The 19,600-nt window shown below is 46.8% G+C and overlaps 1 protein-coding gene and 1 long non-coding RNA gene across 8 annotated transcripts in view; one reads left to right on the forward strand and one right to left on the reverse strand.

Annotated features, from left to right (window-relative positions):
- ENPP2 (ectonucleotide pyrophosphatase/phosphodiesterase 2) overlaps positions 1-19,600 on the reverse strand; it is a 264,936-nt gene that overhangs the window by 43,336 nt on the left and 202,000 nt on the right. For 3 of the 7 annotated variants that reach the window (XM_075352916.1, XM_075352915.1, XM_075352918.1), the window contains exons 20-23: positions 17,044-17,088; positions 12,864-12,920; positions 12,169-12,279; positions 1,910-2,046 (exon numbers count right to left, since the gene is read on the reverse strand). In XM_075352916.1, the coding sequence (XP_075209031.1) occupies positions 1,910-2,046; positions 12,169-12,279; positions 12,864-12,920; positions 17,044-17,088 (350 nt within the window). The remainder of the gene's footprint in view (positions 1-1,909; positions 2,047-12,168; positions 12,280-12,863; positions 12,921-17,043; positions 17,089-19,600) is intronic. The other 4 variants (XM_075352920.1, XM_075352921.1, XM_075352917.1 and 1 more) reach the window with 3 other exon arrangements.
- LOC142317029 (uncharacterized) overlaps positions 1-19,600 on the forward strand; it is a 109,102-nt gene that overhangs the window by 31,193 nt on the left and 58,309 nt on the right. The window lies entirely within an intron of this gene.

Genomic DNA, 19,600 nt, shown 5'->3' on the forward strand with positions numbered 1-19,600 from the left:
AGAGATCTCACAGCAGGGGTCGGATCGCTGGTAAGTGTCACACATAACAAGATCGCTAACGGGATCGCTACTGCGTCACAGAAACCGTGCCTCAGCAGCGATCTCGTTATGTGTGACAGTACCCTAAGAGATTGCCGCTCAATGTGCATAGGATGCCATAGGCCTCGACAGTAAATCCTGTTTACACAGAATGATTCACCAACAAGAACCTTTCACGCTATGCAAATGATCATTTCACTTGATATACGAGCGTTGTGGTCATTCATCGCATGATCGGTAGCCCGTTTGCACGGCAAGATAACGAGAGTGCTTAATAATGCTCATTCACAATCATCTTGCAGTGGAAATGCTCTTTTAGGCTTCATATGTAAAACAAGTCAGTGTCTTCTTAGCATGAACAATGGAACATGGCACAACGGAAGTCATCAGTAAACAATTGGAGGCTTCCAAAGTGATGGTGGGACTTTGACGTCTGTGTGTGCCCCATAGTAGCTCAGACGTTGTATGGAGCAACACAATGGCCATGTGCATGAGACTATACAGTACTTAAAGAGAACCTGCCTGACTAGACAGTTGTTTTTAATGCCTCATAGGTAAAAGCCATATAAATTGGCACTAACAAAACTTAAGAATAAAAAACAAAAGAATTCTCAGGAGAGCAGTGGAAAGCAAAGCAAACACTGAAAACCTGACCTGGTGATAATTCCTCTTTTAGTGAATGCTTAAACCACCAGACTGAAGTTTAAAGGGAGTCTATCAGCATAGTGTCAAGGTCTTCTCCCTGTTTTTAGAGACTAGTGATAGCTCTATGACTGGAGCCTCTCATCTCCATCTGGGACTCTACATTTAAATGTTGTTTTGTTTCTCTTGGTGCTGAAACAGTTAATGTCAGTTTTGCTGCTAGCAGCTTTCCAGCAGTGCAGGTCCTTTGTGATTAACTAGCAGGGTTTCACAGCAATCTTTGCTAATACAAAACAATTTGTAATCTGGCTGCCTTGGTGAATGGAGTTGCTGTGGATTCGTCCTGAAGTCGTATCTTCTCCATTTTGGTTATTATTCCCCTATTTGTCTCACCTACCCTCTTGTTGTATTAGTGCAGTGGTGGGCCTAATGAGCCTTACCTTCCTGCTCACTAGCCAGGACTATTGGAGGGTCTTTTCAGGGCTTCAGGTTCCTGCACGGCGACAGGTGCGGAGCCTGTATAAAATCTGGCTAGCAGTGCAGGGTACAGGGGCAGGTAAAGGCAGGAGGTGTCCCATGTACCCTCTCACTAGCAGCAGGGTTTACCGTTGTTATAGTGCTTCTGGTGTCCCCATTGTTAATGGTGTTTTGGTGCGGTGTTTTTGTTGTGCATCAGACATCTGTTGGTCACTCGCCACGTGAAAAAGCGTGACACATAGGATGATGGTTCACACCAAATACAGGCGCTCGGTGAATCGTGGCAGGGCTAGTTATTTAATTGTGCCTTCCCACCTACTTGTTTTTCCCCTCTTTCTCCACCTTCCCACCACACCTCTTCATTGATTGAAATCTGTGTCTTCATAGAGCAGAGGTTCCCAACTCCAGTCCTCAAGGCACACCAACAGTGCAGGTTTTCAGGATCTCCTTAGTTTTGCACAGGTGGTAATTTAATCACCTGCACTGGTGATGATTCCAACCCCTGTGCAATACTAAGGCAATCCTGAAAACCTGCACTGTTGGTGTGCCTTGAGGACTGGAGTTGGGAACCTCTGTCATAGAGCCATAGAAGGGTGGAGTTAGATGGAAAATAAGCGGGTGGGAAGGTGCATTTATAGGTTTGGCCCCGCCATGAAGCACCGATCGCCTCTGCTTGGTTTGAACAGTCATTTTGTGCTGATTGAGTCCCTTTAACATTGTAATACGACGTGACCTGCTACAACATACTGACCTGCTTTGACACTGTATACGATGTCCAGAGAGGCATCTGCAGAGATTCACTGTAGCCGCTTACAAAGTCGCTATGGTGGAGCACACTGTACTTGGTTTTAAATAACACTGCTGGTCGCCCATACAAGAGGTTTTTGTCTGAAAGGACAGAAAAGAAGGGAATTTTGTTTACTTACCGTAAATTCCTTTTCTTCTAGCTCCAATTGGGAGACCCAGACAATTGGGTGTATAGCTTCTGCCTCCGGAGGCCACACAAAGTATTACACTTAAAAGTGTAAAGCCCCTCCCCTTCTGCCTATACACCCCCCGTGCCTCACGGGCTCCTCAGTTTTGGTGCAAAAGCAAGAAGGAGGAAAAGTTATAAAATTGGTTTAAAGTAAATTCAGTCCGAAGAAATTTCGGAGAACTGAAACCATTGAACATGAACAACATGTGTACACAAAGAACAACAGCCCGAAGGGAACAGGGGCGGGTGCTGGGTCTCCCAATTGGAGCTAGAAGAAAAGGAATTTACGGTAAGTAAACAAAATTCCCTTCTGCTTTGTCGCTCCATTGGGAGACCCAGACAATTGGGACGTCCAAAAGCAGTCCCTGGGAGGGTAAAGTAAAACCTCGAAATAGAGCCGTAAAACGGCCCCTTCCTACAGGTGGGCAACCGCCGCCTGAAGGACTCGCCTACCTAGGCTGGCATCTGCCGAAGCATAGGTATGCACTTGATAGTGTTTCGTGAAAGTGTGCAGGCTCGACCAGGTAGCTGCCTGACACACCTGCTGAGCCGTAGCCTGGTGCCGCAAAGCCCAGGACGCACCCACGGCTCTGGTAGAATGGGCCCTTAGCCCTGAGGGAACCGGAAGCCCAGAAGATCGGTAAGCTTCGAGAATAGGTTCCTTGATCCACCGAGCCAGGGTTGATTTGGAAGCCTGTGACCCTTTACGCTGGCCAGCGACAAGGACAAAGAGTGCATCCGAGCGGCGCAGGGGCGCCGTACGAGAAATGTAGAGTCTGAGTGCTCTCACCAGATCTAACAAGTGCAAATCCCTTTCACATTGGTGAACTGGATGAGGACAAAAAGAGGGTAAGGAGATATCCTGATTGAGATGAAAGGGGGATACCACCTTAGGGAGAAATTCCGGAACCGGACGCAGAACCACCTTGTCCTGGTGAAACACCAGGAAAGGGGCTTTGCATGACAGCGCTGCTAGCTCAGACACTCTCCGAAGTGATGTGACTGCTACTAGGAAGGCCACTTTCTGCGAAAGGCGTGAGAGAGGAATATCCCTCATTGGCTCGAAAGGTGGTTTCTGAAGAGCCATCAGCACCCTGTTCAGATCCCAGGGTTCTAACGGCCGCTTGTAAGGAGGGACTATGTGACAAACCCCCTGCAGGAACGTGCGTACCTGTGGAAGTCTGGCTAGGCGCTTCTGAAAAAACACAGAGAGCGCTGAGACTTGTCCCTTAAGGGAGCCGAGCGACAAACCTTTTTCCAATCCGGATTGAAGGAAGGAAAGAAAAGTGGGCAAGGCAAATGGCCAGGGAGAAAAACCCTGATCAGAGCACCAAGATAAGAATATCCTCCACGTCCTGTGGTAGATCTTGGCGGACGTTGGTTTCCTAGCCTGTCTCATAGTGGCAATGACCTCTTGAGATAACCCTGAAGATGCTAGGATCCAGGACTCAATGGCCACACAGTCATGTTGAGGGCCGCAGAATTCAGATGGAAAAACGGTCCTTGAGACAGCAAGTCTGGTCGGTCTGGTAGTGCCCACGGTTGGCCCACCGTGAGATGCCACAGATCCGGGTACCACGACCTCCTCGGCCAGTCTGGAGCGACGAGGATGGGGCGGCGGCAGTCGGACCTGATCTTGCGTAACACTCTGGGCAACAGTGCCAAAGGAGGAAACACATAAGGGAGTTGAAACTGCGACCAATCCTGAACTAAAGCGTCTGCCGCCAGAGCTCTGTGATCCTGAGACCGTGCCATGAATGTCGGGACCTTGTGGTTGTGCCGGGACGCCATTAGGTCGACGTCCGGCATCCCCCAGCGGCAACAGATCTCCTGAAACACGTCCGGGTGAAGGGACCATTCCCCTGCGTCCATGCCCTGGCGACTGAGAAAGTCTGCTTCCCAGTTTTCTACGCCCGGGATGTGAACTGCGGATATGGTGGAGGCTGTGGCTTCCACCCACAGCAGAATCCGCCGGACTTCCTGGAAGGCTTGCCGACTGCGTGTTCCGCCTTGGTGGTTGATGTATGCCACCGCTGTGGAGTTGTCCGACTGAATTCGGATCTGCTTGCATTCCAGCCACGGCTGGAACGCCTTTAGGGCAAGATACACTGCCCTTATCTCCAGAACATTGATCTGAAGGGAGGACTCTGGCTGAGTCCAAGTACCCTGAGCCCTGTGGTGGAGAAAAACCGCTCCCCACCCTGACAGGCTCGCGTCCGTTGTGACCACAGCCCAGGATGGGGGCAGGAAGGATTTCCCCTTCGACAGAGAAGTGGGAAGAAGCCACCACTGAAGGGAAGCCTTGGCTGCCCGAGAAAGGGAGACGTTCCTGTCGAGGGACGTCGACTTCCTGTCCCATTTGCGGAGAATGTCCCATTGAAGTGGACGCAGATGAAACTGCGCAAAAGGAACTGCCTCCATTGCTGCTACCATCTTCCCTAGGAAGTGCATGAGGCGCCGCAAGGGGTGTGACTGGCCTTGAAGGAGAGATTGCACCCCTGTCTGTAGTGAACGCTGTTTGTCCAGCGGAAGCTTCACTATCGCTGAGAGAGTATGAAACTCCATGCCAAGATATGTCAGTGATTGGGCCGGTGTCAGATTTGACTTTGGAAAATTGATGATCCACCCGAAACTCTGGAGAGTCTCCAGAGCAATGTTCAGGCTGTGTCGGCATGCCACTTGAGAGGGTGCCTTGGCAAGCAGATCGTCTAAGTAAGGGATCACCGAGTGTCCCTGAGAGTGCAGAACTTCTACTACTGTTGCCATGACCTTGGTGAAGACCCGTGGGGCTGTCGCCAAGCCGAAAGGCAGTGCCACGAACTGAAGGTCTTCGTCCCCTATGGCGAAACGCAGGAAGCGCTGATGCTCTGGAGCAATCGGTACGTGGAGATAAGCATCTTTGATGTCGATTGATGCTAGGAAATCTCCTTGGGACATTGAGTCGATGACGGAGCGGAGCGATTCCATCCGGAACCGCCTGGTTTTTACATGTTTGTTGAGCAGTTTTAGGTCCAGAACAGGACGGAAGGATCCGTCCTTTTTCGGCACCACGAACAAGTTGGAGTAAAAACCGTGACCCTTCTGCCTTCAGAGTGCACACCGCCTGAAGAAGAGCATCGGCTCGCTCGGGGGGCGGAGATGTTCTGAAGAACCGAGTCGGAGGACGAGAGCTGAACTCTATCCTGTAACCGTGAGACAGAATGTCTCTCACCCAACGGTCTTACCTGTGGCAGCCAGGCGTCGCAAAAGCGGGAAAGCCTGCCACCGACCGAGGATGCGGTGTGAGGAGGCCGAAAGTCATGAGGAGGTCGCTTTGGGAGCGGTTCCTCCGGCGGTCTTTTTAGGACGTGACTTAGACCGCCATGAATCGGAGTTCCTCTGATCCTTCTGAGGCCTTTTGGACGAGGAGAATTGAGACCTGCCCGCGGACCGAAAGGACCGAAACCTCGATTGTACCTTCCGTGGTTGAGGTCTGTTTGGTTTGGACTGGGGTAAGGATGAGTCCTTTCCCTTGGATTGTTTAATGATTTCATCCAATCGCTCACCAAACAGACGGTCGCCAGAAAATGGCAAACCGGTTAAGAACTTTTTGGAAGCAGAGTCTGCCTTCCATTCACGTAGCCACATGGCCCTGCGGACTGCCACCGAATTGGCGGATGCTACCGCCGTACGGCTCGCAGAGTCCAGGACAGCATTAATGGCGTAGGACGCAAACGCCGACGCCTGAGAGGTTAAGGACACCACTTGCGGAGCAGACGTACGTGTGACTGCATTAATCTGCGCATGACAAGCTGAGATAGCTTGGAGTGCCCATATGGCTGCGAATGCTGGAGCAAAAGACGCGCCGATAGCTTCATAGATGGATTTCAACCAGAGCTCCATCTGTCTGTCAGTGGCATCTTTGAGTGAAGCCCCATCTTCCACTGCAACTATGGATCTAGCCGCCAGTCTGGAGACTGGAGGATCCACCTTGGGACACTGAGCCCAGCCCTTGACAACGTCAGGGGGGGAAGGGATAACGTGAATCCTTAAGGCGCTTGGAAAAACGCTTATCTGGACAAGCTCGGTGTTTCTGGACTGCCTCTCTGAAGTCAGAGTGATCCAGAAACGTACTCAATGTACGCTTGGGAAACCTGAAACAGAATTTCTCCTGCTGAGAAGCTGACTCCTCAATTGGAGGAGCTGGGGGAGAAATATCCAACACCTGATTGATGGTCGCTATAAGGTCATTCACTATGGCGTCACCTTCAGGTGTATCTAGGTTGAGAGCGGCCTCAGGATCAGAATCCTGATCTGCTACCTCCGCTTCATCATCCAGAGAGTCCTCCTGCTGAGACCCCGAACAGTGTGATGAAGTCGAGGGAATTTCCCAGCGAGCCCGCTTAGGCGGCCTGGGACTGCGGTCCGTGTCAGAGACCTCACCCTGGGACCTATGGGTCACCCCAGGAGCACTTTGCTGCTCCAACTGAGGGGGGCCTGGGGTCAATGATTCAACAGTGCCCGTGGCCTGAGTCACCGGTCTGGACTGTAAGGCTTCTAGTATCTTAGCAGACCATTTATCCATACTCTCAGACAGTTTGTCAGCAAATACTGCAAACTCCGTCCCTGTCACCTGGACAGTGGTAGCAGGTGGTTCCACCTGGGCCACCAGTAGCAGAGGCTCCGGCTGAGTAAGTGCCACAGGGGCCGAGCATTGCACACAATGAGGATCGGTGGAACCTGCCGGTAGTATCGCCGCACATGAGGTACAGGTTGCAAAGTAAGCCTGTGCTTTGGCACCCTTGCTTTTTGCGGACGACATGCTGTTGTCTCCTCTGAGTACAATCCAGGAGGGTATATAGCCAAAAATCAACAGTGCGACCGTACAGTGTAAATGTATAGCATATAAGCATATATATATATATGTACACTTCGGCACTCAGTGGGGCCAGCACCCAGGTGCTGCTTACCGACCGCTCAAAGCGGTTGTGTGATCACCAGATTCCCTGCCTGGGCCTCCCAGAGCCGTGTTGTCTCTCCTCTCCAGCGTCAGAAGTGCTGACAGGAATGGCTGCCGGCGTTCTGTGGGGAGGAGGGGGCCGTGGGCGTGCCCTAGAAAGTGCGGGAATCTGATGCCCCACTGTGCTGAGTGAGGGGGGAGGAGGATACAAAGTATGCTCCAGCCCTCAGCGCTGACGTCCTGTGTAGCGTCCCGCCCTTCCCCTGACTGGCAGGCCTGGGGGCGGGAATATGCGATACTAGGCCGCAAAAGCCGGGGACTAAAGTTATAAGCGCGGCCGGCAAATAAGCGCGGCCGGCGCGGTAGTCCCCGGCGCACTAACACACCCAGCAGTGCTGCAGTGTGTATGGCACAAGCGCTCCATGCGCGGTCCCCCAGGGGGACACAGAGTACCTCACAGTAGCAGGGCCTTGTCCCTGACGATACCCGGCTACTGTCCAGCAGATTCCCCAGGGGCTGCGGAGGGAGCACGGTCCCAGTGCCTGGAGACCGATTAGGATCCCACTTCACCCAGAGCCCATTAAGGGATGGGGAAGGAAAACAGCATGTGGCTCCTGCCTATGTACCCGCAATGGGTACCTCAACCTTAACCGCACCGCCGACCAGAGTGGGGTGAGAAGGGAGCATGCTGGGGGCCCTGTTATGGGCCCTCTTTTCTTCCATCCGACATAGTCAGCAGCTGCTGCTGACTAAGATGTGGAGCTATGCGTGGATGTCAGCCTCCTTCGCACAAAGCATAAAAACTGAGAAGCCCGTGAGGCACGGGGGGTGTATAGGCAGAAGGGGAGGGGCTTTACACTTTTAAGTGTAATGCTTTGTGTGGCCTCCGGAGGCAGAAGCTATACACCCAATTGTCTGGGTCTCCCAATGGAGCGACAAAGAAAAGGAGCAAAGCACAAGTTATCAAACTGAGGGGCATATTCAACACCAAGGCAATACACAAAATAGAATAACCAGCACATAAATTGCACAAGCTTCATACATAAGCTACTCATAGACAAGGCTGCACAATACCTGGGTGTGATCTGCTATAAGTGAGAAACAAATAAGGGTGGGAAAACAATATAGATGGTATAGAAACATGAACACACACACACACACACACACACACACACACAGGCTGACTGTGAGACAAAGACTTTGCCCCGCAGAGGCATAAACTCAATTATTACAGTTTTGCAGAAGGTATAATGCTTGCTGGTTACAGATTTTCAGGCACATCCTTTAATCAGTAGCAGTAGTCAGCACTATCATGGTTCTTTCTGAGGTTCAGGAAGTTCATCCAAACACAGCTAGCCAATATTGGATGCCAACATAGCAAGCCATTGAAATTTAACACTCCTCTTCTGTGGCGCTCCTGCGGCTTCAGTCGCCACAGGGTTCATCTCGGGAAAGGAGGGGGTTAATCACCGGGGTATCCACATTCCACCTTACATACAGCTAGGTGCCTTCTCACTGGGGACTGGACTAGGGTAGGCTGGGGGTGGCTATCATGAAGCATGGGACTTTCCCGGTCACTAGGACAACCACCCGGGGGCTGAGGGGGGTGGGGAGGACACACTTGGGGTAGAAGAGGAGCAGCCTGGACACAATTTTCAGTCAAGTCGGGATTACAGTTCTGGCGACACGACACCACTTTCTCCTTTCTTCAAGGTACCTGAGGCTTGAAGCAGGAGGCTCAGCTAGGGGAATCTCTTGGGAAAGGACACTTTCAAACACTGGTGGCTACCTCTAACTAATCCTGGATCGGCTAGAGCCCATCACGGCGGAGACCGGCACCTCCCGGGCAACCCATGGACAGTGAGTAAAGACCTGGAACCACAACTACTGTGTCCACCCTTCATTGCCGGCGCACGGCGCTTCGGTGCCAACGGCCACTGCTACCTCCATCACCCTCCCTGGGGCCTAGCTTCAGCTGCGGGAAGCTGAACTATCCTAGCTGCGACACCATCCACCCCAGAGGACAGTGGCGGCTACTCCCTGGCCGCATACCGCAGGTGGCATCACGAGACAACCACTACTCCCAACATCGTTCATCCCCATCATCTCATACCATCCACCCCTTTTATTGTACACCTCGGGCCACGAAGCTGGGCAGGGCCACCCGTGACATCCTGGACCTGACATCACTGGCCCGGCAACAAGTAAATTTTACCCCTGCCCCGTGGGTGCTACACCTCCCTCTCAGGACCTTTGCCAATTGCAGTGTCTCTTTGGATTATAGTAGTTTTCATACTATTTAGTCATACATCACCAGGCTTCTCCACTGACCAAACTCCTACCTACTTTTAGTAGCTCCATACCACTCAGTACATGCACCAAGCCCGCCCACTGGCAGCAAAACAATATAGTACTAGTACACTGGTATGGCACCTATCTGCTCTAAGAACGGACACCTGACTGTTCCCATCACAGTATAACAATATAACAACGCATTATGAACATAAAAGCTAGATTCACACCAAAGTTTTTGCTGGGGGGGTGGGTTCTGCGTTTTACACTACCAGCAAACGCTATAAGATGTCAAATCTAATACACTCTTTTCTTTCCCTGACTGAGTTTGAGCACTGCAGCATTTTTTCAAGCCTGCATCATTCAATTTTTTTGTTAGTATTTTTCAGGCATTTTTTTCACTCATAAAAAGTAATGAAAAAGTTCAAAAACACTGCAAAACAACATTTTGCAACTTTTTTTAACTGCATAAAGTTAACTTTATTAAACATTAACTGCATACAAATCACATCTGTAAGCCACACCAAAAAAAACCCCACCGCAAACGCTGAATTTTAAACAGTATTTTTACTACCAAGAGTGTAGAAAACACCTGTAAGGACACTACATGTGAACATATGTGACAAGTAGGAACTGCACGGCTTCACCAGGAGGTATCCAGCAGTGATCCAGGTGATTGAAAGCAGGGAGTGTGTATTTGCCTCTGCAAAAGGAAATAAGTTTGTTTGTCTCTCTGCTAAGATGGCGCAGTACTCGGAAAGTATAGTGTATGTATCCCGAGAAGAGTCAAGCTACAGAGGTCAGGCAGTCCAGGAAATAGACTGTCAGGAGTGGAGAATGGGCATGACAGTTCAAGACCAAACACTGTACAGCAGAAGTATAGTGGAGAGAAGCGATGGGCGCAGAATTCACCCCTCCTCCTCACCTCACTGCACAGTATTCTGCTCTGTGTACATCCACTGTGTAAGGAGAGAAGATAATCTGTGAGCAGACTGTCATGTATGTTACTATGGAAGCTCTGTGTGAAGATTATTAAAGCCTTCCATCCAATATTGTCTGGATCAGTGTTACATAGCAGTGTGCTTGCTGGAAACTGTTACATCACCTCATGTATAGAACATGCTGGTTAATTTTGCCCTGATTTAATCCTCGAAATTTCCAAAGAACTCATGTTTACTTTGCACAGCCTCCCTCTACAGAGTGGCAGACATACAACACATAGCCTCTAAGAGTCAGAATGTCACTAAACAGTAAATTAAAGGGGTTGTCAACAACTCGGACAACCCCATTTCATTCTACATTTGCCCCTGTTGAAATAAAATCGAAAGCTTTTACTCAACTCCAAAGTCGGTGCTGATTATGTGTGCGGCTCGCATGACATAATCTCACCTGGTCCCCGGGCACGCCAGTTCTGACAGCGTTGGAACTGTGCCATCATGGGAGGAGAGCATAGGCCTTCTTATTTTAAACAGGGGCAAATATGTGGAATTGACAAGGGGTTGTCCATTTAATACACAATCCCTTTAAATAAAGTGCTGTGGTTACATTATCAGCATAAAGCATTGTTCCAGCCACATCATACGCGACCCTGTCCTGTGCACCGTCACCCGAAGGCAATGGACTTAAGTGTGCCTACTTTGTACTAGTTTACTTTTTTCGAGTCCCTACAATTAAAGATGGTGTTTAGGGTTAAAACGCAACAATTTGTGGGCCTCATAAATAATTATTGTTATTTAATCTCGGAGTAGATGAGTCAATGAGGCTCGGACATTGTGGGCAGCATTGCATAATGAAGAGTGAAAGGAACATAATTAGACATAATGATATGCAGAAACAGAAGTTCCAGGCGGCACACAATCCTTTAAGGTGCACATATCCAAGGAAGGCGTCCACAATATAACTAATACAAAGTGCCGGTCCTTTGTATTAGTTAGACTCAATAATAAACATGTCCCATTATTTGGAAAGGAATTTATCCTCAAGATACAAAAAATGTCCATCTTTGCTACTTTTTCATTATCTTAAGTCTGAACATTTGAGCCTTTTAATTGGGCAACTTAGACAATGACAGATTTTGTTAAACTAAAAAAAATCTCACATGGATAGACATTAAACCCACCGCCGCCACATCCATTCATACCAAGTAAAAAGCAGCCATTATTCTAAAAGGGATTTTTTTTTCCATTATGGTTTGCAGTCACCTGTAATATTACTACTAGTCCAATATCAAGGGAGTTTATTTTTTTTTTCTTATGACATTGTATCACCAAATCACATCCACATCTAATGACCTCATCTGTGAGCAGATCTAAGATGTGACGCAATGCACCAAAATAAATTAGCCCTCTACAAAATAGAAGAAACAAAGTCAAGGTCTAATATTACATTCATAATGAGGGTCTTCATTCAGCAAGAGACTATAAAGAACATTTAAGATACAGGCAGAGAATGCAAGTACTGTACCAAATTGCTGGCTTAAGAAAGAAGAACAGTGTCAGCAATGTCAGCTTTGATGAAAAGATCCTTCTAGTACCCAGAGAAGTAGAATTTCTGACTGTACAAATACAAAGAGTTAGGAGGGGGAAGTCCTAGTGTATTCGAGGGTGTTAACAAAATTGGTCCCTCCCATCATAGTGTACGCCCCTGCTTTAACAACATATTAGCATTAGAGTCCCTAGAACCAAACTTTAGAGAAATTTTGATATGCAACTCAAACTTTACAGATCTAAAATGTAAGACGTATTAGTTTCAACTGGCATTTAAGAGCTGGACAGCCAATAAAGGTTTAGTTTCAAAGGCTCACCAGCTCTGCTCGTCACTGACACTCCTGAGGGCATCTCCTGCTGGTATTCCAATGAAGAAGTACTTAAGGCTGCTTCTTCTGAGCTGCCAATTAACCGCTCAAGTGCAGCCCCTTAAATTTGAGATTGAAGAAAGAAAAATGACAGTGTGACAAGTCATATACTGCAGAAATCTATTATGCTCACCGTCACCACAGCCAACACACTAGGAACTGGGAGGTTTTCACATGATTAATCTTTCCTTCACCACAAGCAAGACACAGGGAACAGGAGATTTACACATGATTAATCCCAGCTTCACCACAGGTAAAACAAAGGGAGCAAGGATTTTCACATGGTTAATCCCACCTTCAAACACAGGTAAGACACAGGGAACAGAACATTTTCATATGGTTAATCCACACCTTCACCACAAGTAAGACACAGGGATTTTCTCATGGTGAATCCCACCTTCACCACAGGTAAGACAAAGGGAACAGGAGATTTACACATTATTAATCCCAGCTTCATCACAGGTAAGACAAAGGGAGTAAAGGTTTTCACATGGTTAATCCCACCTTCACCACAGGTAAGACACAGGGAACAGGGGTTTTCACATGGTTTGGAAAAACCATGGTACACAAAAACACAGACGGATGGAACAAGGAGCACACACTAAAGGGACTGGTAAGTCAACATCAATAATGAATTAACAAACCTGTATTCCTTGGTGGCACCTCTTTAATCTCATTGCTAAGTTCATCTACTGCCACATCTGTCAATACAAACAGATACAAAAAAATTAATTGAAAGGATATAAAGTTAAAAAAAAACAAAAAAACGTGTAAAATGAGGAAATCCTACAATAAAGCGATGAAACAATTCATCTAGGCCAGCCCAGGCCTAAACCCAGCACAATTGGTTGGTACAATCTTTAGGAGCCAACCAGATGGTTTATGATGTCGATTGGTCTAGTAATTGCAATTATCCTATCAGTTCATTGTTGTAGCAGAAATAAAACCCAATACATGTGGATGAGGTCAGTGGATATTAAAAGGGGGCAGCATTTCTGGTACAATATTAATTATATTAATTTAATCTACAGAATTATCACTATTACTTGACTTTAGTGGTTATATGGTTATACATTTAGCATTGTGCACTGAAGAATTTGTGGCAAATCACGTTTTATAGACTACTTTTTTTTGAAGGGGGAGGAGAATTAAGCAAATTTAATAAAATTAAAAATGGAATAATGGTGACTGCAAACCATAACGTTTTAAGAAAGTGGCTTCTTCTTGACTACGTATACGTAATACTTACCTGCATGTCGTTTTATATGGTCCTGGCGAGGCTTAGAAAGTTCTATGGTCAATAAGGATAGAACATTTAAGAATGTCACCTGCTAAGACATGAAATGGGGGCAGAAATATCCTACTGACCCTGTATACGTGTGATTATGTGAGAGGATCACTATGTTGGGGTCAATTGCCTCTAATTCTTCTGTGTGTTACACTCGAAGGATAACTAACCCAGTTTAGTGGCAACACAGACCTAGGCCGCTCTTTACCAGTATTAGGCTTTCTCAATAATATATATTGCATAGTCAAGGGTGTAGTTATGTAATATTTGTGGACTGTGGGTGTCGCGTTCTTGCCCCTGGATTTTGTCTTGTAATGTGAATAATCTCTTCCATCTTGTGAAATATTTGTGATCTGCCATGTGAAATGTAATGTGTTCCTGTATAGTTTATGTTGTGATAGAGTAATATGTAATGTGAACTATAATATGCTTCGTGTATAGCAGTTTTATAGGATATGATAATGTAAGGTATTATAATGTTGGTATTAGAATTGTGTGAAAGGTTATATCTGCCCAGCAACAGATCGCAGGGAAAGCGAACACTAAGTGTTGGGACTCGCCCAACATGGGAGGGGGTTAACTGACAAGGAAAGTGATAATTCATTTCTAGAAGAGTCAGTGATGGCCAGGTGAGTGAACGAGAAAGACAGTCGGTCGTGAAGGTCGATACAGTGTGGTTTGTGGCAAATTGACAACAGGAGAAAGAAGGCAAGATCACATGAACCTAGAGTGTGGACAGAGACACCGGGTGTGAACAGTGTTGTAAATAGAGACAGATCCTCGACGGAGTGGTCTCAGACTTTAGGGGCCGGAGGACGGAACCTCAACATCCAGGCCCCTTAAACATTCAAGTTATTGGGTGACTTCTACTGGTACTAGACTCTAGTGTCCAGGCCCCTAAACTGTCAAGGTATCAAGGTGAACCTTAATTGGTGTGTGCATAGAGTCATAGTTTCATAGTTTCATAGTTTTTAAGGTTGAAGGGAGACTAAGTCCATCTAGTTCAACCCGTAGCCTAACATGTTGATCCAGAGGAAGGCAAAAAAACCCCAATGTGTCAAATAAGCTCCAATGGGGAAACAAATTCCTTCCTGACTCCACATACGGCAATCAGACTAGTTCCCTGGATCAACACCCTGTCATAAAATGTAATATACATAACTGGTAATATTATATTTTTCAAGAAAGGCGTCCAGGCTCTGCTTAAATGTTAGTAGTGAATCACTCATTACAACATCATGAGGCAGAGAGTTCCATAGTCTCACTGCTCGTACAGTAAAGAATCCTCGTCTGTGATTATGATTAAACCTTCTTTCCTCAAGACACAGCGGATGCTCCAGTGTTCCAGTCGCAGGCCTAGGTGTAAAGAGATCTTTGGAAAGGTCTCTGTACTGTCCCCTCATATGTTTATACAATGTGATTAGATCCCCCCTAAGCCTTTGTTTTTCCAAACTAAATAACCCCCAAGTTTAATAACCTGTCTTGGTGTTGCAGCCCACCCATTCCTCTAATAATCTTGGTCGCTCTTCTATCTACCTGTAAGATTATGCTATTTATAACCTTCTATACTTTTGCTATCAAGAAAAGCATCCATTCCTCTCTTACATTCACTCAGTGAGTTGGCCATCACCACTTCCTCAGGAAGAGAGTTCCAGAGCCTCACTGCTCTTACCGTGAAGAACCCTCTTCTATGCTGATGTAGGAATTTTCTTTCCTCCAATCGAAGAGAATGCCCCCTTGTTCTTGTCATAGTCCTTGGTACAAACAGATCATGGGAGAGATCTCTATATGGCCCTCTGATATATTTGTACATATTTATTAGGTCTCCCCTAAGTCTTCTCTTTTCTAGAGTAAATAGACCTAATTTTGATAACCTTTCCGTGTATTGTAATGCACCCACTCCATTTATTATTTTAGTAGCCCGCCTCTGAACCCTTTCAAGTTCAGTAATGTCTTTCTTGAGCACCAGTGCCCAAAATTGCACACAATACTCCAAGTGTGGTCTGACGAGTGATTTGTACAGAGGGAGAATGATGTTTTCATCTCGTGCCCCCAGACCTCTTCTAATGCATCCCATCACCCTACTTGCTTTGGTGGCTGCTGCCTGACACTGGGCACTCCAATTTAGATTCTTATTGACTAAGATGCCTAAGTCTTTTTACATGTCTGATTTCACCAGCGGTTTCCCATTTAGTAAGTAATCGTAGCATCTGTTTTTCCTTCCCATGTGCATAACCTTACACTTATCTGTGTTAAACCTCATTTGCCATTTTTCAGCCCAATTCTCCAATTTACTCAAATCCATCTGTAGTTGCAAACTGTCCTCCTTCGTGTTAACTACCTTACATAGTTTTGTATCATCTGCAAATACTGATATTTTACTCTGTAAACCATCCACCAGATCATTAATAAAATATATTAAATAGTAGGGGGCCCAATACAGACCCCTGTGGCACCCCACTAGTAACCCTGGCCCAATCTGAGTATGCGCCATTAATAACCACTCTTTGTTTTCTACCACTAAGCCAGCTACCTACCCATCTACACACATTTTCCCCGAGCCCAAGCTTTCTCATTTTACTTAGTCAACCAACCAAGCAGTTTCCCGCTAGATGTACAGAAGTGCAAAGCTTTACTCCGGTCATTAAGGGACCCTCTAAGGAGACTGGATGTCGGACTTCAGAAAAGGAAGGTGACAGTCATGATGTGTGCTGCAATGTGGGTTGCACTGGGATTCACCGGCCTGGTTAGATTGGTCGCAACAGAGAAGGATGTTGAACGGTGTCTGATAATGTTGTGCAAAACTATAACGTGCTGGAAGATATCTGACTGCTATCTGGAATGTAAAGTTGTGAACGAGAGTGAACCGCACAGTACAAAGTTGTGGATTCAAGTAAACTGTTAGTCTCCTTTTGAGCATGAGTCATCATCTGGTTCTGGCCAGTCGGCACCATCAGCGTTTTCGGCCTGGAGGGGTTCCCAGCCCACATGGCCGAAGTCCACACATCCAGCCAGGTCCAGGTATTTCATGTAGCATGCCGGAGCATCCGGAGCCAATCCCTAGCCGTCGACTACCTCCCTGTGCCACTCTACACTTACAGGGAGTGCAGAGAAAGCAATCCCACCTGAGTTTTGATATTTTTGGGGTCCAAATGCCACTCTCCCACATAAAGAGGCATTAGTATTCTAAATGGTTCATGATAAGCAGCGGCTCCTTTTACAGATTTGGTACTGGAGGTTAAGCTATGATGTGGTCATAATATAGAATATCTATTGTAGAATTTAATTTGGGGCATGACCCCCTGGAAAAACAAAAAAACAAAGGCTGTACATGATGCTATACAACTGGTACATTACTATTACATACAATATATGTGCTACCCACCAGTCACACCATACAAAATAAACCCAGTCCACTACACCAATCTTAATGGCTTTTACAAAATGTCTTATTTAGTCTTGTTGTTAAAAGTGATTAGTTCAAAGCAGATTAAATATTAATTCAAGTATTGGTAAAACACACAAAGCAGATATACCTATAATATATGGATAATCCATATTCTCCAGCAAGGTAAGAATGGCTAAGGGAGGAATAAGTGAAAAGGGATTTAATGTTGGGTCAATGGTCGCTTTCAATAAGAATCTTTCAAAATTGTTCATTACTGCCTAAGGACCATTGAATAAAGTGGATCAGATTAGGGCCCAATGGACAGAGGAACAATTCTCTATGGAGATGTTAGGGATGCAAATCATGGTGGTAAAATCAGATTCTCCATTTGATAAAATACTGAATGAGTGGCTAATGTTATTTTTTTATTAATTATCCAGAGAGCACTGACTTTTCAAAATTACCGTACATTGCTTTACCTTATCTTGCTTCCTTTCTCTCCCAAACACGATGCTGAAATGCAATTTCGATGTCTAGAATATGCTCCTTTAGATGCTGCTTTCAAAAGCTGCTCAGCAAAGATCTGTACACTATGTTCAAACAGTGTGTATAGGTTTTCCCTGTCTGAACCTCTTCTGCTCCCTTCCTCCATACTCAAGCGGGCTTATGTGACGCCCTGGCCTATCAGGTCGTCACAGGATATTGTGCAATCTGCCCTTCAGCATGATATCTAATCCTCCTTGGTTATGGGTCCCTGGCCTTTGGTGTTGCCAAGAATGAGCTAATTAAAATCCTAGGAACACTCTGCACCACACCCACCAGACACACCAGTGGGTAGCCTGAAGGGAATAGGGCCGCCCACTTGGGGGGTTGGTTAGGGAGGGTCAGGAGTGTCAGGAGCAGTCAGTTGTGTGGTGACTCATGAGGAGAGGTCATAAATCAGGGCATGACGGGGTAAGTAGACTCTAGGCCGGGAAGTAGCTTTAAGCGTCCTGGTAATTTACCCGACGAGGGCGAAGTCTTCAAGATTCATTCTCCACCCGCTCCAAAATAGGGGTACTAGCGCAACGAGGGGGATAGGACTTTCCCAATACACAGTCCAGAAAATCCCAAGCGTGAACCCTAAGAGCAAGCTCACTCCGTTAGCCACACAGGTGAGCGGGACCCGACTAGTTCTATACTACAAGGGCCAACCAGAAAAGAAGGTGCCAAGGGAAATGTCACAGGCTAACAAGCAACACCATCAGACACGGGACCTAGGCATGCTCCCTCCCTGCTGCAGCGGCGCTCAGAATTTCGGTTTACAAGTTGTCGGTGTCAGCGTTATTGGACTGAGTATGCAGTGACCCTTTCCTCCCAAACGGCATCCCCACTTCACCATCACCGAGCCCCGGAGCGTCCCCCCTACCCATGGAGGGGGTGAAACACCTGGCTGCCATCCCATCGCCACCGGGCGCTCCCAACAGCAGCGGTGGTACTCCACCTTACCACACACCGTGGGTGGCGTCACGAACTCTAAACACACAATCCCCTGTAAATACCCCCCTTTTATATCGAGTGGCCGCACGACCCCTCCCGGGTCCGGAGACCCCTTAAGCCACCGCGGATCCGGATCCGAGCAGCCATGACTGCTGACGCTGGGGCGGCACACTTCCCATACACAGAATGATCCATGTAGTGTGCAGATCTTGATGAGCAGCAGTTGAAAGCAGCATGAACTGGGCATTGAAACAGTTGGAGGCATAACGTTTGGGAGAGAAGGAAAAAAAAATAAGCTTATAAGAGTTGAAAACAAAAGTTCATAACTTTGCTAAATCTGGAGAAGAATTTTAAGGGAGCATTTCCCAGATGTCATGTTTAATCAGGAAAGTATGACTTTTATAGGCATTTCCCATCAGTAATGATGAACTCCCTTGTCATCCAAAGCCTTGCTCTCTCCTGGATATCTTCATACCTCACTAACCACAAATTTAGCATCTCCTATGCTCATATTACCTCCTCATCCGATGATATAACCCTTTAAAAATCTTGAATTTTATTAATACTTATTTAAAATCCACAACCTTTGTGCAAATACAATGTGAAATAAAGAGGGAAGAAGGCAAGATGCTTACCCTTTACAATAGCCCTCCCTCCTGTCCACTACCTACCGCGGGGGTCGGCACCCTGATAGCTACGAAAATGGCGCCCCCACTCTGCGGTGGCTGACCCTGTAATGTCCCTAAGAAAGCCCTCAAATAGATGATGAAAAACAGATAAAGTCAAGGGTCACAGACAGGGTACACTCATCCTTCAGTGGACAGAAAGATTGGGACAACACACATGAACACCTGGTTCAGACCACCTCTAAAGTCATTGGTGATTCCGGGGTAATCGTACAGACCGCAGATAGCAGATACATTAGGTGTATAGTCCTATATAACCCCAAAAGGCAATGTCTGTAGCAAATGCATGCATTAGATGCCGAAACGTAAGCCTAGGTATGCACAGTAATAAACATTAAGGTGCTTAGTGAAATAAAGTGTGCAGACTAATGAACACACCCTGGCCTCCGATGCTGGCTCTTACATACGGCCGGTTTGCTCCTGCACAAAATAAATCAGCGCATACCCAGTGCAACTGCCTAGGAACAACCAAATATGATCATTGAGGTTGGTCAAAAATAAAACACATCAAACACTTATCGTGTGAGGAGGGTTCATGTG

This window comes from Anomaloglossus baeobatrachus, chromosome 6 (assembly GCF_048569485.1).
Source record: "Anomaloglossus baeobatrachus isolate aAnoBae1 chromosome 6, aAnoBae1.hap1, whole genome shotgun sequence".
NCBI lineage: Eukaryota > Metazoa > Chordata > Amphibia > Anura > Aromobatidae > Anomaloglossus > Anomaloglossus baeobatrachus.